The sequence below is a fragment of the Tetrao urogallus genome (genome assembly GCF_951394365.1).
Source record: "Tetrao urogallus genome assembly, chromosome: 12".
In the NCBI taxonomy this organism is placed as follows: Eukaryota; Metazoa; Chordata; class Aves; order Galliformes; family Phasianidae; genus Tetrao; species Tetrao urogallus.
The window spans coordinates 10092084-10114430 of NC_136825.1; the positions used below are offsets into that span (position 1 = coordinate 10092084).

Genomic DNA, 22347 nt, shown 5'->3' on the forward strand with positions numbered 1-22347 from the left:
CAGTGCACAGTGTTACGTTCTTTGGATGCTGGTGGTTGTAGGTTTGTTTCAAGAAGGCTACATTTTAAAATATGACTTTGTTAGTACTGTTGTTTTAATCAGAGGAAGGTTAATAGTGACTTAGTACCTTCAGAACTCTTCAAGTTGCTGAATACTCGCTTTCTAATGTAATAGTTAAAGCACGGAGGCGTTTGAGACAGGCTTGAGAAGCTGTGCCTGATTCCTGAAGGCGGGCCGGCAGAGCTGGGTATTCTGGGAAGGCAGCTGCTGTAGGGCTCTCAGTGGTGGGCAGCCCTGCCTGCAGCCTCTGCCCCGTGCCTTGGGGGTTGTGCTGCAGCTCCAGCCTGGCCCCAGCTCCACTAGGGTGCATAATTCCGTGCTTGGCCATGCGCCTTGCTGACCCTGTACTGCCTTGCTAGCTGGCTCCCTGGCTTGACCTCAGCCATGCCTTGTCACCACAGACCTGTCTGGCAACAGCTGAGCTGCTGGGTGACCCAGAGTACATCATAGGCCCTGCTTTGCTCTTCCTGCTCGCTGACATTGAGGTCCCTGCCTGCCTTGCAGTCACTCTGGACTCCACATTCGTCTTTGACAGGCAGAGCAGCCCCTTGCATGCACATGTGCATTTCTATTCAATACTTTAGCTACCCTTAATACCGTGGGAACTTTTCTAGACAGTGGACAAAGATGTAATCTTAACAGGGCTGAAGTAACTAATTTGGAATTATTTAGATAGGCTCCAAGAGTATTTACATTTTCCAAAAGTTACAAATATGTTGTTAAAACCGAAATCAATGGGAAACACTAGGAGAGACTTGTACATTAGTTTGTACACCAGATTCTAGACTGAACTCCTAAATTTCAGGGCTTGACTTCCTGAAGACATTTTCTGTCTCCTGGTCCTTGACAAGCACGTTCCTCTGGTTGACCCTTATGGCCATCCAACCTGGAGCTCTATTCTTCACTGATCCGTTTCTGGAAGAAGTGTTGGTTATGCTTATGTTTTCTGTAGCATTTTGTTTCTTATTTCATTTATTAGGACACGAATAATTTATATAGACCTCCCAGGAGCATAGTACTGTTTTAAGTTTTTGTCCAGTGAACAGAAAGTAAAGTATCTTAGATTCTTACAATCATAGAGCTAACATTTAATTTGAGAAGGAGCCAATATTATTCTGTTAATGCTTAGGGGAGGTGCATGAAAGATCCCATCTCACTAATCCTCGCCATCACAAGCTCCTTTGACCTTACTTTATCCATGGGCATTAGCTGGGTAATCCTGTCTTTCATTTTTTCTTATCAGAAGATTTACTGGGGGTGATGTTGGGCCTGCCTTCCAAATAGTTAACAGCAGTCAGTTGTGTTTGTCCTGTTCAAATCAACACAAATTGTCCTGTCTAAATCAATGTATAGAGTGGAAATACAAACATCAGTGATGCCTGTATTTTAAGCCTGGGAGGTTTTTGTCCTTGGCTCATCTGTTCTAATTTTATCTGAGACCTCAGTTCCCTCTGAGCTGTACTGCTTCTCTGTGGACCATTGCTGGTTGGTATTTGGTCTTCTGTGATTCTTATTGCCTCTTTTATGGATTACAATCACTTCAACAGTTATGCATCACTGAGCTTCAGTTGAAGCCATGTATGTTCAGGCAGATGTGGTTCTTTAAACTGCAGTAGATTTCACATTATGAAATTGAAAGAAAGTGGACATTCTGTGTGTGTTTGGGGCAGCTGTGGGCGTTGACAATTTGGGGATCTTACTTGTGTTAGAAAGGAGTATCTCATGGAGCTTTAAAGCACCATCTTGGTATTTATTCAGTCCAAAAAACATTACGTAGAGTCTATGCCAAGCAGTTGGATTAAAAATATCTTTGTAAGTCTTCTGGGACTTGCGCACCAAAGCTGTTAGATCTCTGTCTGTTATCCCAAACATTTAGTTTCTACCAGAATAATAGGCTTTTTTCTTTTCTTTTCTTTTTTTTAAAGATCTAGCTGAATTCCAGTATATAACTGTTAATCTGATGGAAGCAGTAAATTACAGAATTATAGAACATATGGGTAGGATCTTTCTTAAAGCTGATTTATAACATAACAAGTTGGATATTGATCCTGTGTCTGACATGGCAATTATGTTAAACTTTCTTTGATTCTCAAACAGTTATATTTTAGGATTTTTTTGTTTTCTTTTTTCTCCTTCCAACTGTCTTGCTGTAAAACAAATTAATCATTTAGAAGGCTGTTTCCTTTTGGTTCACCTAACAATGAACAGCATTCAGACATTCCTTATTCTGATAAGGTGTCGTAATTCCTTAAATAAGGAAATCTGTTTGTTTCAGAAGTTTAATCTTATTTATCTAAAGAAATTCTTTAAATGGGGATTTCCCTCCCCCTCCCAAAATCCTAAGCAAAGTTTCAGGAGATCTTCTTGTTTCACACTTACTGTGGCTGCTTCCTGTGTATCTAAGTTCTCTCAGCACAAAGCTTTTTGTAGTCACCATTTAAGACCTGTTATTTGTTATCTAAGGATGTTTGCTGCATTATTTATATACAGTCACTTATTTCACTGCAGGGCACGCTTGGATTTTTGTCTGTTGCTCTTGGTAGATGCATGCTGCACTGGGAATCCCTGGTGACGTGGTTATCACTTTACTCTTTTAATTGGTAATTAATAGATCCACCCTGCCACAATCATGTAGCTCTTTACTTTTGTTTTTTGGTTCATTTGGTTCATTTGGTTAATGTGTAGAAGTTGGAAAAACTTTAAAAGCAAAGGGAAAAATATTACTTGAGTAGTTAGTTTGCTGACCCATGTAGATGAGAATGTCATAGTGATATTGACTTAAAGGCTTGCAGGACTTTTAACTCCCTTATAAAATTTTTAAAGTAAACTGAAATGACCCAAAAATGCCAGAGCAACCTGGCTTCTCGCCCGGTGTTCTTTAATCATGATAATATATTACCTTTCCCCTCGGTAAATTCAAGGCATGTAGCGTATTTGTCTGCAATTGTGGAGACATGTTCACTCGAGTAAATATTCTATATTGACAGATTTAGAAATCAGAATGTCTGCCGTTGTCAGTTTTATCAATTACACCGTGGCAGGGAAACCCACATTTTTAATGAATACGATAATTTTATTTTCAAATCTCGTCTTCCAGATGCATCCATTGGATTCTTGAGAGAAAAGACAGTCAGAATCCTAATGAAATCAGAAGTCTGAAAGTACGCCACATTTCGCAGATTGACAGCATCTTTTGTAATTTGACATGGTGAAGGGAGATGGGTTTGGAGGCAAATCCAACCTACGCTGTTTGGAATTGCAATCAACCTATTTCAACACACGATTTTGAGGCTTGGTTCAGACAGTGCTGCACATCAGAAGTTGTGTTTAGCTGTGGTTAAGCACTAATGCCTTCCTGTCCTTCCCGCCCCTCTCACAATTTAGGTTGGTGGAAGAATGTGTATTCCTTTTCTTTGAAGGTTAAAAGATGGGTTGTCACACAGCAGTATATTTCCCGTGAGCAGAAACTTCTGTGAGCTATCATGTTCTGTTACCCAATGCAGTCTGAGTTCAGTGTGTGTAAGGTGCAGTATGAAATACTTTCTGTGCCCATCCTTTTTCAGTTGCAGACACACGTTAAAAATAAGCAATTTTAGATGGGTGTGATGAGGGTTCAGCAGCGGATTAGTAAGATTGATTTGGGGATAGGGAATGAATTTCAGCTCTGTGGTGTTTGTCAGTAATGTTGAGATAAAAATGAAGTCATTGCAACAGGAGGGAATGTCAGAATGAGCTGCTCTAAGAAGGATTTTTGGTGAGAGATGAATTGACTCTAATAGGGAGTTAAGCAGCTAAAGCAGGAAAAGCTTCTGGTTTGGAGTTTATAATGTTAGTTTTGTTTTTCTCTGTGAACTTTAAAGAGGGTGGGGGAGAAGGCTGAATTTTGATGCTGCAAAGGACTGGTAAGTGGTGTTTGCGAATGTGTGTAAAGAACAGTCTGCTCATGTAACCTGTTTTCATTGTACTGAGGAAAAAAGAATGGGGGAAAACACTGGTCAAATGAAGTTGGTTTGATCCATTTGAATATGCAGCATTGTTTTCTGCACAGCTTTTAAAAATGCTAGTTTTTAATGTGAGGTGTTCCACTTGTCACTGTGACTGTTACTGTCATCCTATGCAACAAGAACTGCCTTGAATTTTGTCTTGTGGCTGTTTGTGAGAGAGCAATTATTTACATTTTTCTGTTATCTGAAGTTAAGGAGGGATATATGTCAAGTGCAAAATCTGCATGTGTGTCTACAAGATAACTAGCAGTACTATTCTTTTAGGAGGAGTTTTTTTGAAGAACGAAATTGTGTAAGATATCTACAGTGTGCCTGGCTTGAAAATCAAGTATCTGGTGTTTAATATTGAGAGATTCCTATTGGTAGTGTGTTACAGCACTGTTTGGTAGTTCTTTTCAAGGCGATTAGGCCTATGACGGTTCCTCATGTAGGATCTCTGTGCAAGGCCACTGAATGCAGTTGCAGGCAGTGCCACCGTGCTGTCACCACTCCATGTTCTGAATTGATAATTTAAGTAGAACCCGTTTGTGTGTCTGTAGGACTTAACCCAAATACACAGAGGATTATCAGTTTTAAGCTGTTTCTGCTAAGATTTTGAGTGGAATATAATGTATTATTTCTTCCATGATGTAGTACTTATATACTACTAATAAACAACTATTAATCATAATGTACTACTGCAGATGTAACAATCTAGTGCTGGTATTGACACACTAGTGTAGTTAATAGAGCTGCTGGCTACGTGCTGGGGATGGTGGTGTCTGTTTTGGAGGGTAGCAGTGAGACATCTTAAACTGTCAGAGAGCTGTTGTTCTAGAATTCCCTTCCTTCCACTATTGTGGAATCAGAAATCATTTCCATAAATGACAGTGTTTAATTCTCTCCTGGGGAAAAAATGAATTTCACATAACTCATTAAAGATTAGTTGGAGATCTGGTTTTAGCTCCACTCTGCAGGAAAAACAGCTGTTCTGTAGGAAAGCAACCATGTTGGTTGCAAAAGATGCCAGTTGTAAGAGACCACATTTTGTAGGATATATCTCTTGACAATTAAAACAAATGAGAAGCTTTTTAACTATTTGCGTCAGTTGTTGGAATGAGGAATTATATTTTACACAAATCACATTCATGTCCTTATACTTGGAAATCGTTAGTGTCTGCTATAAACACATACGTTCCACATTATTGTCCATGCCAGTCTCTTCATCACATCCTTTGTCCTCTGGCAAGCCCTTGTCTGGTCGTGCTTCATTGGACGCCCTGATGTTGTTTCTACAAGTTGTCAGGTCACATTTGTAGGTCTCAGTGCAGACAAGTGTAGTCCTGTGCAGTTCTGTTATAGTTCTTGCTTTGATACATGGTATGCAGTCAAGGGGAAACTTATAGAAATTTTCCTCCAGATTGCCTTTATCTGAAAGGGAAATAATCTCTAATTTTGATCATTTATTTAGTACTTCTGCTTGAGAATCAGATTGCTTATGATTGATGGAAGAAGATAACGTACTGGTAAGACCTGCAAGGCCACGTGCAGTGGATACACAGACAGGTCAAGAGAGACACTTACACCTGTCTCTTTGATTATATGCAGCACAGTTCGTGCTGACTATCCTAATGAAATTGTGAAGTATTCACATGTTTCAGAGGTACCCAACATATTGCTGAAAGCTTTGATCTTGCCCAGGTGACAAATGACATTAAGGTCTATAAACTATTAAAAGCAGGTACTTGGGGAAACATTTGCAAGTCCTTTTAGTTTTTGATTACTAAAGCTTATTGAGTCATTTGAGGCTGAATCTCACTCTTGATGCTGTTGTCTGTGGTTTCCTTACAAGAGATGTATCTCATCTATAATTGTGTATTAAGAGCTGACATATTAATGTTCAGTGAACTCACAGTAAGTGACGAGGAGTTTGTATCCAGGTGTACTTCCTCAGCTGGAACCAGCTGCTCTTCAATCACGATGTTACGTTTTGGTGAATAAATGTGTGCAGGTTCAGAAGATAAGCAGAATTTGAATGTGAGTTTGCGGGCTGATTAGGATGTTGATTTCCAGATTCTAGGAAGATAAAATCAGTTACCTTTCTGCTCCTGACAGTGTAACTGAGATGGCACTCAAACCCCTGGTAGATCTTTCTGTTACAGAGGAAGATTTTTGAAGGTTCTTAACTCTGATTTAGTGCTTGCTATTGAAGCCTGCAGTATCCCCAGGCAAACCAAGGTAATAGTGGGTATTTATAAACTCATGACAACTTCTGTGAGGTCTGTTCCTTTGTGAAAAGTTGGACAATTTTGACACTAGCTTTTCCCCTTTGCATTTGGGTGGTTTGGGTTTTTTTGTTTGTTTGTTTTGTTTTGTTTTGTTTTTAAACTAAGATCATCCAAGAATTCGGGCAGACACTGATCTTCTGATTCAGCACTTTTCATTTGGAGCTCTTCTCATTCTGGGTCATGCTGGCCTTAGACACAGACCAGCACTGAGCACATTCCCTCCCCTGCATTTTCTTCTGGTTTCCTGGACTTATTGTCCTGGGACTTCATGTACTGTGTCTCTGGTTTCATTTCCTAGGTTAGAATAGGGAAAGAATAACCATGCTGTTGTGGTTCTGGAATGCTCTTTTGAGGTTCCTTCTGGCTTCTTTTTTAATGTGTGTTTTAACAGAACCTGCAAGCAGAGAAGAAGGTATGTTTATAATGAGGCAATTTCTGTTTGTTGGAAACTTGGGCTTCACATGCAGTGTTGTTCCAGACTGATATTTTTCTTTTTTGTCACTTTTTCAATGATGCTTCCCTACTGTTTATTGCACAATCAGGAGCTCTTCTGTGCTCACTGATTGGTGCAATAGCAAAAACAAAAAAATGAATTTTTCTCTCAACTTTTAATTTTTAATTAGCTTTTTAAAATTTTTTAAATTAACTTTTAATTTAAAATTTTGTTGATTTCTGGAGATTGGAATTGTTGCATTCTCTGTTGGCTATATAATTTTATTTTTTACTTTAATCTTAAATAGAAGTGAAAACGGTATTACAACTTCAGTGATCTTTTTATCCAGGAAATTCATTACTTAAGGTAGATTAATTAGGATCTTTCTGACAACAAATACTTAATTATTTTCAAAATTCAGAATTGCTGTAATCATTGAATATACAAAACATACCTTTATTTTTTTTTCTAGTAGCACACTTTCAGAAAACACACATTCAAACTTGTAAAATTTAACGTTGTGTGATCTTTCCTAAGAAGAAATACTGCTAGGAAGTAATACAAGTCACTCTGATCTTGCAGTTTGGCAGCAGTTGTGCTTATTTTTTTTCCCATTATGTCTGTATGTGGGTGACTGTAGGAGAAGAGCCAAAAGGTTTTTCTGGATTGCATGCCAACAATATTGCAGACATTATATCCTCAGGATACGTCTTTGTTACTGTGCATGCTGCTGTGTAGCTAAGTATTTCTTCATTTCTGTTTGACTGCTAGGGAAAGATTGGTATTTGTTGCACTTAACACTTACTGTGATGGACGTGAATGACAACGTACCTGAATGGGCCATGGAACCCTTCCCATTCTTGGCTGTGGTTTCTCCCCAAGCTACAGAGGGAACTGAAGTATATAAGCTGCTGGCTGTGGATGCGGATGAAGGGGTCAATGGAACCGTAGAATATTTTCTCCTGGAAGGTAAATTTAAACCTTGCTTCTGCGTTTGTATTAAGCTTCAGTATTGTGACATTTTTGTCTTCTTACTTTTAGTGGAAAACCTTCCTTTCCTACTTAAAAAAAAGTTTACAAGCCTTTGGTGTTGAGGGTGAGAAAGATAAACTTGTAGAGAGTGTGTGGACAGACTGGTCAGTTTGGAAGCATGTTCTCTTTGCAAAGTTGGGTTCCTGACCAGATTGTTGCCTGTGAGGGCAGTGGACACGGGAGTAGCACTGCAGTACCACGGGGCTTGGGCACAGGAGCAGCAGTGGTAGCCATAGACAGCACCTTTCTGGTTTGGTTGGAAGAAGCTGACATTCCTTTTTGCTTGTGGAAGTTGTGCTTCTGGTCAGTTTCAAAGAAATTCTTAAGGATCTGGGCACCTTAGCTTTGCAAAGCTGCTACAGATTCACTCATAATTTTCTTAGCTGGGGCACTTAAAAGAAACTTCAGTTCAGAGTTGTGTAAGCAGAAAGGCAGTGGGAATACCACTCCAGAGGCAATCTGTTCCTCTTGACCAGAGCATGCCCCGGCAGGGTATTTTCTTCAAAGGGATATTTCAGCATCAAATAACAGCAAAATATTGGAGGGTAAAGAAGGCTGACGTCTAATAAAGTAAAATATAGTTTAGAAATGTAATCATCCCTGTAATTAGTGAGTTCAAAACAAACTTTTTATATTTTTTCCGTGAATATTAATTCTAAGACAAAACCAACTCAGGAATTGATTCCCTGTTCTCAGTATTAATCAAATAAAAATGTTTGTTCTTTCTGACAGCAGTTTGTGACTCTTCTTCCTAGGTGGAGAAGGCAGATTTCAGGTTGAGAGGGACACGGGCTGGATCAAAACAACAGGCTTGCCATTAGTGAGGAATAAGGAGTATTTGCTGACCGTGCTGGCAGCAGATAAACTTGGAAGCAAGGGGTCTCCAGCCTCTGTTTCTGTAATTGCTGGCTTTCGACCACCACAGTTCACCAACACATCATACTTGGTTTATGTTCCTGAAAGTATGGCAGAAAGAAAATCGTAAGTAACAGGAAAAAGTAGTGTGGTGATATTACGTTCTTAGTTCAACATCTGCTTGATCTCCCCAAAGCCTCACTATTGTCTGTGAATCCTAGATACTGTGAATATTAATTTAGATATTTTAATTGAAGTGATTACATTCATTTGATGTATTTTAGTCACTGTTTTACACAGAACAGTGGTGATGAATAAGCATGATTTCTTGATTTTAAACAATGAGGAAAGTATTAGCAGAATTGTCTCTTAGTTTTCAAACAAAATGCAGAATTCAAATTAAAAGCGTTACATCGCAAAGGAAGCTGTCTTGGCATGAAAGTGTGTGCCAGTTCTATGTGTCAGCATTGGGAAAAGTAGATTCTCCACCAAATGAAAGTTGGAAAAAACAAGGGGCTGTCTGTGCTGTCTTCATCAATCACGGTGACAAACTGAGTGAAAATGAAGATGCTGCAAAACTTGTCATTTTACTTCTCTATCCGTTGGCTAACTATGTGCATCCAAATATTTCCAAGCATAGAAAGTGTTAGTAATGGAGGCCCACCTGAATGCTTAGTTCCATCTTTCACAGATTCTTTTGGTATCAGGGCAAACCTTTTCCTTCTGCCGTTGAATTGAGAATACTTTTTTTTGCCAGTAAACATCTCCCTTGTGTGGCCTTTCAACTTAGTCAGCTCTGTTACTATCTGTAGTATTGTATTTTACTGTTCAGTCTACAACAGTTTTACAGTGTCTGAGGTTTGTCAAGATTAAAAAAAAATCATCAGTTGTTAATAGCAAATAATAATGTTTTTCTTTAAAACTGCAGTAAAGTTATTTAGCACATGCATAAAAGAAATTAAAGAGGTGTGTAATGCCAGAATACGTAACAGGTATCTGCTGTTCAATGAGGATGAAAAATAATAGAATTCTTTGTAACTCTTTTTTATCACTGTTTAAAAATAGGCTTGCACACCTGCTATAATGATAGGAGATTAATTGCTTTGTCAATTTGCATAATATCCAAAAGGAATTCAGTATTTGGTTGGTTATGGTTATTACTATGCCATAAGAGGTTTTAATGTGAATGGTGTGCCCAGTGAAAGTGCTTTTCTGTTGTGTGCTAACCAGAAGCAGTCCTGAAAATCACTGTGGAATCCTGAAGTTTTTGTATCTAAATTAGACCAACTGCAGGAGAACAGAGCTGCTGTCATGTGCTGTGTTTTGTAGGGCTGGGTTTCACAAGCGTAGGTTGATTTAAGACTGCTGCTGACAAGAAGCATTACCAAACCTTTCCTTTGGTCCAGCATTAGCTCTAATATGTTAGCTGAGCTGGCAGGCTGATCCAAGGAAAGACAGAATGAAAAAGCAAAGAGTTTTCGGCTGGGTTGTTAGATGTGCTCACAGCTGAGCCTTGTGATTGTGCTGACAGGAGGAGAGGAGAGGTGGCATGAACATGCAGCTGGGGTGGAGAGAGGGAAGGAGAGCAAAGTAATTCCTATTGACAGGAATATGGTCTTGTGTTGGCTTAAGCTGGCTGTGAGACAACAGAAAGAAGAATAAAGCAAGAAAGTGGCCTACAGCAACCTTTTGCAGTGTTTCAGAGTTGCACCTGAGGGAATTTACAAGGCAGCAGCATGAAAAAAGGAAAGGACAGAAGTGTTCAGACAAATTGAGCTTTGTCTTTCTGAATGAAGTTGTCAGTGGGTCTCAGGTGTTGCAGGGCTCTTCTGGGAGATGGAATCCTTTCTCCTAAGAGATTTCACAATAAGGCAATGAACATTTGATGAATTAGTGTTCTGCTTTAAACCCTGTAACAATTACTATTTTATAATGTATTTCTTTTACTTCATGCTGCAACTACATTTCCCACTTGAAGACTTCAAGCACATCTATGGGAAAAAGTGTCAGATAAGCTAAAACCTTGTGGTTTTGCGTGCACTGCTACAGGCACATGGCCAGTGGCTGCCTTTTCCATATTGGCAGGTGTCTAAAACATTAGAGCAGTATGACTGCAGCAGCAAATTTACCGTGCTATCATTATTAAAAGGAATATTTTGCATTTTATGTTTAGGTTTTCCTGCGTTAGAATCATCAGCACCTGATAAGAAAGATAGAGTAGGAAAATTCAGTTGCTGCAAAAATGAAGTCCTCTGTTTCTTTGTTTTTAATCCTTACTGTGCTCAGCTTGCAAGAGTCTTATCTTTTTCTGTTTAATCTCAAGATAATAGAAATACTGTGTTAAAAAATGTTTGAATTTGGAGTTCAGGTACAGCTGTCAGCACGTATTGCTCTAATCAGATCTACGGGATTGCAGCTGGTTTTGATGTGTAGCATTTTTTGCCGTATTTTTCACTGTTGAATTATTACATGCTTAAGAGACTTTTTTTTTTTTTTTTTTTTTTTTTTTAATTGCAGCTTTCTTAGAGTCACTGCTGTATCATATCAAAACAAATCCCTGAGCTACACTTTGCCAACCAATCCAAGTGGTCTGTTCAGCATTGATCAGGCAACAGGGGATATCAGCTTAACACGGAGCGTGGATTATGAGAGTGACCAACACCAGTACCTTCTTTTGGTCAGAGCAGAGGAAAATGAACAATTCAGTGGTGCAGCTGAGGTAGGCGTTTATTTCCGGTGTTCTATGTGTCTGTATGTTTTTGTGTTCTTCTTGAGTCCTTCCCAGTCTCTGTACAGATTTCCTACTGACGTTTAAAGTCTTTTTTATCTCTGGGTAGGTGAGGAGGACTGGCTTAACTCCTGATAGACATCCTGAGAAAGCTGTTTTTTAGGGACCAGTCATGCCATTCCATCGTAGGTCATAGGCTTTACCCAAAAAGGTGTGGTGGTAGATGCAGCCAAGGAAAATGTGAGGCTTTGTTTTACTCCTAAATTGATGCATATTTGAAAATATTCCAATTTATGACAAAACAAAATGGGAATAAAATTTTGTTTTGAGAACACTAAGTGAAATAGTAAAGAGAGGAGGTAATAAAAACTCATAGCGAAAGCTGACAGTTCATGCTGTATCAGAAAGCTGTTTGACAGCAAATATATTTCTAAATACAGTTATCACTGTTGTTTGAATTCAAAATTCTCTGAGTTTGGAAATCTGTGTAATATCACACGTCTTCCTGCTGCAGCACATAAAGTGTACACCACCAAAGGAGCAGGAGATAGAATTATTAGGAACAAGTTTGAGGACACAGAGTATTTTAGTGTGACAAACAGTGGCTGTGGCACACCAGAGACCAATAGTTTCCATTGACCTGTTTAGATACTACAAGATGAAGAGTGATAGAATATGACTTGAAAGAAGATTCTATTATGATTTTACAAATATAGTTAGCCTAAAGTCAGTTTTACGTGCACCTGTAGAATTTTTGATGTTACAAATAATAGAAATATTAGGAGCTAATGCAAAAGGATGCTTTGGAAGCAGACAGTCTATTTCCATTTGAGTTAATGGTAGGAAATAATCAATGGAGATGAAAATATGAATGGAAATGTTGCTGTGGGGGCTAGGACTTGATAATTCCAAATGTAGAATTTAATATCTAAGCAGTTCTCAGCAGGAAAAGAGCAATATGAAAAAAATGAGTTTTCCTATGTGCTACAGCTTCCAGAGATCTCAGCAAATTCTTCCATCCAGTATTTCTAGAGCAATGGAGTTGTTACCTTGTTTCACTTGGGTGCCATTTAACTCTCTCTCTTTCCACGAGGTTTTGGTTGTAATCACTGATGTGAACGATTGTGCTCCAGAATTCCATCAGTCCATTTACAGCAAAGTCAGCGTTCCTGAAACAGTTTCTATGACTACTGCACTTCTACAAGGTTAGTACTTTCTAAACCATTTGTTACATTCAGTATCAATGTTTTTCTCCCCTCCACGAGTTAGATTTCACTTTAGAAAGCCTCGGGATGGGGCAAGTCACAGCGCTTTGGCATCTTCTAGAATTGCTCATAATTATTTATTACTGCCACAGCTCAAACAATTTTGGAGGACAAGACACGAAGGAAACAGGTTGTCTTCATGGGATTTTGGTGTAACAAGACTTCAGCTGTGGTCATTATGATAGCAGCAGGCTTATTGTGGTGATCTTGCAACATTTTTCTTTTGAAAAGAGAATAATTTGACATCAGTAATTATAGACAAAGCAGCTCACCTTCTTTGCCCATCTAAAAGTTATGCATGGGCTTGCATTAGGGAGCATAGGATGCTTGGGAGAAACATTTTTCTTCTCCCCAACATAATCTACAAATTAAGCTTTAAAGGATGATATTCTGGATATTATGTAGAGTGCAAAAATCTTATACTGAGAATGTTAATACAGAAATAAGCAGACCCTGACAATAAAGCAAACTGATGTCAATTAACCGGAGTAGAAGTGCCTTATATTAGTCTTTCACTCACAGACAAAGTTTTTATAAATCTTGATGGTGAAAAGGAAATTAAACCACAGAAAAATTACTGTTTCCTAGTAAATAGGATTTTATAATCTCCTATTGTTTTACACAGTGATTTCGCCTGTGATGGTAGCCTGCCAATTACTCTTCTGGTGACAGAGTTTCTAGATTTTTCTAGGTTTTGAGTGGGATCTGATGAGCTCATTATTTTCACTTGTATCTGTTAAGTACTATATGTAAATGTTTTATCTTTAATCACACAGAGTCTAATCTGTCCAGGTGATCTCAGGTCAATGGTATATATCAGATGGACGTGAGTATATATGGCTCTGTGTAGGAATATGTTCTTGGTCATACTGGACTCTTTACATCCCTCAAAAGCAAGATCTAGTGGCTTAATTCAGTCAGGGTCCTTAACGTGTGTTTTTTCCATCCCCCTATAACTTTGAGAAGTTGGTTGAGTAAAAGCATAGAGTATAGCACAGTTTTTATAAATTATTTCAAGCATTACATGCCACGGCAATGCTATTACAGTTTTATATTATGCACTAATTCTCTTGTTAAAGTACTTCACATTCCGGTTCGTAGACTGTGATCTACATAGTGTCCTTCTCTTCTAACAGTGACAGCCACTGACTGTGATTCAAAAGAAAATGCTGAAATATTGTATTACGCTTTGAGTCCAGACTTCAGTATTACTTCTCATGGTACTGTATTCCCAGCAAGAGAATTGGACTATGAACGACCTAACCATCTTTATGAGTTCATAATTATGGCTGTGGATAAAGGGGAAGATCCAAAGACTGGGACAGCAACTGTTAGGATCCATGTTTCAAACGTAAATGATGAAGCTCCTGAGTTTTCCCAGGCGATGTAAATATATGTTCCTAAATCTCTTGTTTGTTACTGTTTGTTGTTGTTGTTGTTTTAGTCAGAAGACTGATTATTGTAGGATGGTAACTGGCTTAGGTTCAGTCGAGTTTCAGAGTTAAACTGGCAGCAGAGACCCTCTTACAGTTGAAGAAAAAAGACTTGTGCATATATTTAGATAGGGATGGTATCTAGACAGTCTCTTTTGACAGAGCTTGCATTTCTTCTAAGTAGTTTTAGATCAGTTCAAAATGAAATTACAGTAATATCCTACCAATTAATCGTTTTCTGTTCATCTACTTTGCAAAGTTTAAGACCCATCTGGATGTCTGCCTGGGTGACCTGCTGTGCAGAACCTGTGTAGCAGGGGGTTGGACTCCATGGTCTCTTGAGGTCCCTCCCAACCCCTATGATTCTGTGATTTGGCTGATCTCCTTGTCAGTTTCTAAATAAGCAAGCAGCAATTGCTTCCAGTTCTGCTGCATTTTAAGTAGCTTTTTCCTGCATACACAATGGGTAGCTTTTATCAACTATATGGATTGTGGCAACTTGGGAAGTAGCTGAATGTAGCTGAAGTTTTCTGTAAGAGAAATTCATCACCCACAAATTGCCTCATGTTGAGAGACCAATCTGCAAGGCTAATACAAACCAAGACGATGATGTTGTCCTTTCTGCCCTTTGTTTAAATAGATTTACAACCCAGGGCAAATTTATGATTTTTTTCCGTGAACCTTTTTTCATCAGTTCTCCTTGAAGCACCTACTCTCATTTTGCCATTTTCTACTTTCTGCTTTTTAAGAGACCTTTTCTGCTGACTTGAACTCCTCTGTCCCTGCATTTCATTTTCATGATTATCAGAATTGCTGTCATTTGCATTCCGGATGAGGCGCTAAGGTAGCGTACTAGGGTTGTGATTGAGCTAAACCAGAATAATTTACTTCTTGTACTTCATCACACATTAAACTGGGAGGGAATAAAAAGCTGTCACCGAAAATGTTGTGGTGAAATCCCTTATTGGGACAGCAAATACAAGTGAGAGGATTTTTGTGCATCTGTCTCCTTTTCCTTTGAGTTTTATGCTGTTCTCTGCATAATTATATGTAAGAGTAACTTATTTTATGTAACAGCCGAGGACTCGAGGGTTGTATTTGCTATGAAATGTGGGGAGTGAGCCCATAAGCAGACGTGATTTTTCTGAGTGCAGTCATACCCATGTATTTTATCTGCTATTGGACAGAGCCAGCTGTAACTCACTGTTGTGGCTGAGCTTTGGGATATCCACCATAGGCTGGTCTGTTGTACGCTTAGCCTAGCCTATGCCCAATCCAGTCAGAGAAAATAAGAAGTATTTGGGATTTTGCTAAAGCAGAGGGCTTTTCTACAACTGAGAGCATTAAGCTTAGGCTGATAATGCCTCTTAAGAGCTTACAGTGTCCATGATGTGCCTGGTCCTGAGGAGAGATTTTTGTAAAACTGACATTATGCACATGCTCCCAGATCTGATCTTTGTCCTGCTGCTGCAAAGGTTGCACTGAAGCTACTTTGACAACGTGTCTTAAAAACAGAATATGCTATACGTATGCTATATAGACAGTGTTTTTAAATTTAGTAAACATTTGCTTTGATTCTGTTAATTATATAACTTAGATGAACAAAATAAATGAATAAGTTCTGGGTTTAGCCCAAACCTTGTGAAGCTAAGTGTGAAAGCGTCAACACTGCTGGAAGTTTACAATGGAATCTACAGGTGGTAACCACAGAAAGGCATGAGATATGGAAGATTGGATAAGTCATCAGTGCTATCGTTTAGTTTTGTTACAAAGTAGCATATTTCTTAGTAGTGTAATTACAGTAATAATTAAGAGATCTCTGCAATACCCTTATACACTTAATAGAAGTCCTGTGTGTATTTTTTTTTTCTGTCTAAATTGCATAAATGATCATAATTTTATTTAACAGTTACAGGAGCTTTGTTTCTGAAGATGCAGGCCCAAATACATTGGTAGCTACAGTCAATGCTGTTGACCCTGATGGAGATGGCGTGACCTATGATATTCCCTCTGGGAATCAAAAAGGAAACTTCGTTATTGACCCTAAGAAGGGTAATAATGTATTAGCTCTTCACTGCTACAGCAAATGAAAGCAGACAACAAAGAAAAGTATGAACAGGCAGCATCTGAGTACAGCTGGTACAATCCTTCAAACTGAGATTTGTTTGCTCTGTTTGCTTTGTTTGAAACTACTCTATATTATACCTGTGTTATGAACTGAAGTCAAAATCTGAATGCGTGTTTTTCAAAGCATATGCTGAAGACATTGAATATATATGAAGGAGAGAGCTGCTTCAACTCTTTATCTTTTAGAGTTCACTTAGCATGAGATTTTGATTTCATTTCAAACTGTACTTTGCAATGTTAATGTTAGATTCAGGTTCCTGAAAATGTGATTGCAGGTAAAGAAGTCTGCCACGATGTTTTTTGGGTATTTTTTGGTGGAAACAGATGCACTAAAGAAAATGAACCAGCTGAGCTGTAGCTGGTGTCTCCTTCCGCTCTGTAGGCATACTTGCAGACAAATCTGTTGTTGTACTTCTTAATTTTGTTTCAATATCAGACTGCAGTAAAGATACCATAGAAATAGCAGCCATGAGGTTTGTTTTAAGTAGGTAAATCAGAATGGCTGTTGTCTTGCTTACTAATGAGAAGAGAAACAGTAATCTGTTGATGTATCAAAAATGAAAAAATACAACCTATTGTTGTCTTTACAGGGCTAGTTAGACTTCGTTCAAGCCCATTTCCAAAGCTGCAGGGGACAGAGTATGTACTTAATGTCACAGCTACAGATGATAACGCCTCGGGAGGGCCCCATTCTCTTACAAGTACTGCTCAGGTTATTGTGAAAATTGATGATGTCAACAACAACAAACCAGTCTTTCAGAAGGTACAAATATGAGACTAGTGATGTGCATTAGACTGGGTAGCAAATGTTTAAGACTGTTGTCACTGCAACTGAAACAGCATATGGCTAATGAAAGAGGTGATCCACTTTTTCTCTCTTCTTGATGCCTTGATCTTCTCCATCTCTCACATCTCTTTCCCGGGCCTCATGTGCTTTGTTCTTCTCTTGTGGCTGAGCAGCTTATCAGCACTCTTTTCCTGAACCCCACATCATCTCTGGCATTTTAGAAGATAGGGTCTAGTGAATACCTTTTGGAGCTTCAGTATGACACATGAGGAGGGATGGATTAGCTGTATCTGTCCAGTGGACTTGTGACAAAACATTCTAGAACAACTCTAGGGCTTCTGGTCAATTTGTGTCTGTAACTGATGAAAGAAGCGAAAGAAGATAGTGAATTAGCTTAAATGGTTAAGTACTGTGAAAAATAAATGCTTGAATGTGTTTTCTGAATATTCACTGTTATTAACATTCTGTTGTCTACAAACTTAGTTTCATGCTGATGGCTAGTATGTTAGTGGAAAATGTTGCATATTTTGGGAAGTGACTGTTTGTATTGATTTTGTAGATCATCATTAATCTGTTCTTTGCAGTCTTACTTTGTATGGAAGGCCATGTTTGACCAGAGCAGCTGTGTGGTTTGGGCAAATGTATGCGCTCTTTTTTATAAGGCTTTTGCTAACGTAGAAATATGTTTGCATTTGGAAGTACAGGTAGCTGTACTTTCTGTCCTAATATTTTAAGCAACTGGTAGTTGTTGATTTATATAACCACAAAACAGCAAAGTGAAGTGTGTGAATTAAGAAACGTGCCTAAACAGTGGTTTTTGTTATGTTGTTCTATCTAGTATATCTTTTAAGTCAAATGGTGAGATATGTGCTTGATTTATTTTATTTTATTTATTTTGTAGTGTCATGATTATGGGGAACATGCTTCTGTGTTGGAAAACCAACCCTCAGGAACAGCTGTACTGCAAGTTGAAGCCACTGATGCTGATGAAGGAGCCAATGGTATAGTGAAATATGGCTTGATGCACAGAGATGGTGTCCTACCAGCATTTAGAATTCACCCTGACACAGGTGAAGTGAATGGCAGAACTGATACTGACAGATGTTAACATTGATGGAAAACTAGCTGAAATAGTGAGCATCACAAAGTCTGTTTTTGAGTTTTTTTACAGCAGGCAAGATACAAGCTCTATTAATTCCATGAAACGTAGTTTCTTATCAAATGCTGAGCTAGGTCTGATATTTTCCTTGAAATGTGGAAGTTCTGCTATGTAAAATAACTTGTATGGCTTTGTAAGCAAGTTAAAAAGAAATACCAATTTTTAGTGCACCTTATCTTGCAATGTTGTTAATGGCTTATCAATGACATCCAATAGAATAGTCTTACAAAAGACCAAGAGACTAAAATTCTCAGAAGGGCAAAACTAAATTCAGGTGAAACTTTCAGAGGGTAGGACGTGTGAGACATGTCTTATATCCCTTATGTGCTTCAAAATAAATCATTTTTATAAACTTCATCTCTTAAAGTAGTCTGGTATTACCTTTCTTGTGAGCCAAAGATGTAAGTGTGTATTTAGTTTGTGTCTGCATGAGCAATTGAAGTTCTTGAGATTGTTAAGTCTTGTGACTGTAGCTTTAAACCTAAAATTCACGTTATACTTGTATTTAACCTATTGGGTTGTATCTCAATTTATTTGTTGATGATTAAATAAACATCTGAATATTGTGTTCTCAGGTGCATAGTATTCTAACTCTGGTATTTAATTTGTTTTCAGGAGTTCTGACAACTGTTCAGGTATTTGATCGAGAAAAGCAGAGGGAATATCCTGTCACTGTGACAGCAACAGACCAGGCAGCAGAACCACTCATTGGGATATGTCAGATAAATGTTATCATTCTGGACCAAAATGACAATGATCCCAGATTTGAGAACACCCGCTATGAATGTAATTGAGAGTCATTGGATAGCGTTTCAGTGCCTTGACTGTGAGCTTACCTGATGTCTAAGATTTTTGGATTTTGTCAGTGTTGGCAGTGATTGTAGCCAGAAACGCACTTAGCTTAATTGCAGAATTGTCATTCTGTATGATGTGCAATGTAACCAGTACAACCTTGGCTAACGGGCCTGTGTGAGTGCTATGGGAAGATTCCTTGGAACGATTGCTGTTTCACTGTCTGTGCTTTTCTGAGTGCACTGGGTGTCTGTGGCACTGCACAGATGCGTAAGACCGTGTGATTTGCAGCACTGAGCAGTAACTGAATTGTTTGTTTCTTGATTAATGTTTTTTTTTCCTTTTGGTCATACGTTTTCCCATTTGATTGATATTTATCATTCTGCATTATTTGTTGTTTTACCTTTCCTTCCTGGTTGTTCACAAAATCCTGCTCATTTATGGATAAACACCCAGAGGCAAGGATCATATTCATAAAAAAAAAAAACCAACAAAGATTGATATTCTCAATTAAAAATATACAAATCATAGAAAGTAGTTTCTGATATTGTGGTCCTTTTCTGAAATTCTGTTTGTTTGTATTTCATCCCCAAAAATGTGTCCTTTAGTATTTTTTTTAAACACTTAAAAAAAAAAAAAAAAAGTAATTTAATGTGGGAAATAAGATTTCCAAGTTATGAATATGATAATATGAATTTATGTTCCCCATAGCTGTGGATTGATAAGAACAATTGAAAATATTTGGTTTGATTTTACAGGCATTGTTCCAAGGAAGATAAAGCTATATTTTCCATACACTTTTACTTCAGTATTTCCTCATGTTTTTGTAGTAAGATGTTCATGGTACTTTGGTGAGCTGATGATCAGTTCGAAATATTAGTCTGAAAATTTTTTTCCTTACATTAGATTTCCTGAGAGAGGACACAAGAGTTGGGACCAGCTTTCTCCGTGTTACAGCCCATGATGATGACTACAGCTCTAATGCTGTCATCACATATTCCATAGCAGATGGGGAAACAGATTATTTACAAATTAATCCCACTAGTGGCTGGATATTTGTTAACCAACCCATATCTCAGGTATGGTGCTTATTTTCATTTTAAACTGGCCTTCTCGATATGGCATAGGAGGGACTGAGGTCATTGCTTTTTCTTTACTGCTATGCTATCCCTTCACCTTAGAGGGTCAATATATCATTTTTAAATTAAACCTAAGTCTCACGCTGTTTGCTTTAAACTTAGTGTGCTGAAATTTGCTAACGTTTATTGAGATAAATAGTATTTACCAACAGTACTGAGTAAAGAAAATCAATTTTGTTAACAACCTTGTACCTATTTCATATTCTGAAGTCTTCTTTCTGTTTGTGGATGTTTTTCTTTTGCACAGATTTTAAGTATGCCTTTAACTTCGCATATTCATTTACTTTGTTAAAAAAGCTCACCTGAGCCCTAATCAAAACCCTCTGTAATGAACCCCTTTTTACTGTTCAGAGGTCATCTATAATTCGAGATATTATTGCTACAGATGGAGGCAATAGGAGCAGTAAAGTTGAACTTGTGGTAACTGTTACTAGTGCAAAAAACCAGCCTCCACAGTGGGAAAGAGACAGCTATGAAGTTGTCATTCCAGAGAATACTACACGAGATGCATCAGTTTTGGTAAGTTTGGGACACACTTGTTTGTTTATAAGGCTTTAGAGTATCTGAATGTGCTTGTTTACCTAACTGTAGGGAGCTTTATAATGGTTTTGTGAATTACAATGGCTGGTCATCTGCCATTCCTTTTCATTAAAAAATGCTATCAATAACCAGCATTTTTCTTTAATTTATGTGAGGATAATTGTTATTTAATTTCTTTCTCATTTGAACAATGCTATAGGTAAATGAATTCCATTGTTTTGAGCGCTACTGTCTTACCTAAGGAGATTATTGGACTTAAAATACTTCGACTTGTTCAATTTAATTTCTCACGGCAGATAATCAGAACAGTTTTACAACATAACTCCAAAGTACGTGCTTTTAGGATAACATCCTGAAGAACCAAACCTGTAGTGGCTGGTAACCTTTGGGCGCAGCTGTTTGTGCCTGGAGATGTGTCAGGAAGGGTTAGGGTTTGATAACCAGCAAGACTTGTCTTACTGTTTCCAGTTGAGAGCTGAGGATCTAGAAGAGTTGGTGAATCCTTTAGAAATGTTACTGTACATACAAACTTGTTGAGTATTCAAATTCTTGGAACTGTGCAGAGAATCAAAGCGACCTCTCCCCTTGGAGATCCTCGTGTGACTTACAACCTAGAAGAGGGACTTGTACCAGAAACCAACATGCCAGTTCGTTTCTACTTGACTCCAAATAGAGATGATGGCTCTGCTTCAATCCTGGTAGCTGAGCTACTGGATTATGAAACAACAAAGAACTTTCTGCTGAGAGTTCGAGCACAGAATGTTGCTGCAGTTCCTCTAGCAGCATTCACTATGATCTATATTAATGTAACAGGTGTGTAAATGCTTTGATCACATAATCTTAATTAATTAATTAAATTAATTAATTAATAATAATATATATTTTTTACTCTGTTTTATGTTTTCTTCTTTATGTGCTCTTTCTGATGCTTTAGATGTCAATGACAATGTCCCATTCTTCACCTCATCTATTTATGAAGCCTCAGTAACAGAGGGAGCTGATATTGGGACATTTGTCATTCAGGTCTCTGCCACCGACCTTGACCTTGGTCAGAATGGTGAGGTAAGCAAGTGGGGATCTGTGTTTTATGTAATGAAATGTACAGTCATATAGTTTCAGTATTAAACAATGACTAAATAGAGTAGGAGTCCTCAGCCTAGAAAAGGGATGACTACTATGGAAGCATGAGATGGAATAAAATTAGTAAATGATGTGTTTCCTGCCATGTGAAAAATGCAAATATATTAGTAGGTATGAGATAGAAAGCAATAAATATTTCTTTATACAATATGTAGTTCAGGTGAAAAATTCCTTGCTATTGGATGCTCTGGTTTTGAAAGGTCTATGCAGACCTAAAATGTGATTGGACTAATTAATGAAAAAGTAAGGTTATTAAATGCTTTTGTGAGTAGTAAACCATGGGAAGCGCTCACTACTGATTTTAGAAATCTAAAATAGGCACATCCTTGGAAGCAAACTTATTTCTCTCTGGGGAGCAAAAATGAAAGCTGAAGTCAAGTGCATCAAAACATACAGATATAGAAATGAGAACGCAGTCCGTAGCGATGAGCAAATTCAGTTCACGCGTGGCTGTTATGTTAGTTTCTGGAATATTTAGCTAAGTTTGAATGCTGTTGCGCAAGTACTGTGCGAATGTGCTAGTGAACTCATTAACCGATCAGACAAGTTTATTTCAGGTTAATTGACTTTAACCTAGAGATTTCTC

General features: G+C 38.1%; 1 protein-coding gene across 1 annotated transcript in view; it reads left to right on the top strand.

Moving 5' to 3' along the window:
• LOC306950841 (neural-cadherin-like) overlaps nucleotides 1-22347 on the top strand; it is a gene marked incomplete at both ends in the record, with an annotated part of 44845 nt that overhangs the window by 2373 nt on the left and 20125 nt on the right. The window contains 13 exons of the mRNA XM_079541226.1: nucleotides 7536-7733; nucleotides 8552-8777; nucleotides 11169-11370; nucleotides 12473-12584; nucleotides 13781-14030; nucleotides 15987-16129; nucleotides 16795-16967; nucleotides 17893-18061; nucleotides 18766-18936; nucleotides 19849-20021; nucleotides 20433-20600; nucleotides 21185-21434; nucleotides 21556-21683. Coding sequence (XP_079397352.1) covers nucleotides 7536-7733; nucleotides 8552-8777; nucleotides 11169-11370; nucleotides 12473-12584; nucleotides 13781-14030; nucleotides 15987-16129; nucleotides 16795-16967; nucleotides 17893-18061; nucleotides 18766-18936; nucleotides 19849-20021; nucleotides 20433-20600; nucleotides 21185-21434; nucleotides 21556-21683 — 2363 coding nt within the window. The remainder of the gene's footprint in view (nucleotides 1-7535; nucleotides 7734-8551; nucleotides 8778-11168; nucleotides 11371-12472; nucleotides 12585-13780; nucleotides 14031-15986; nucleotides 16130-16794; nucleotides 16968-17892; nucleotides 18062-18765; nucleotides 18937-19848; nucleotides 20022-20432; nucleotides 20601-21184; nucleotides 21435-21555; nucleotides 21684-22347) is intronic.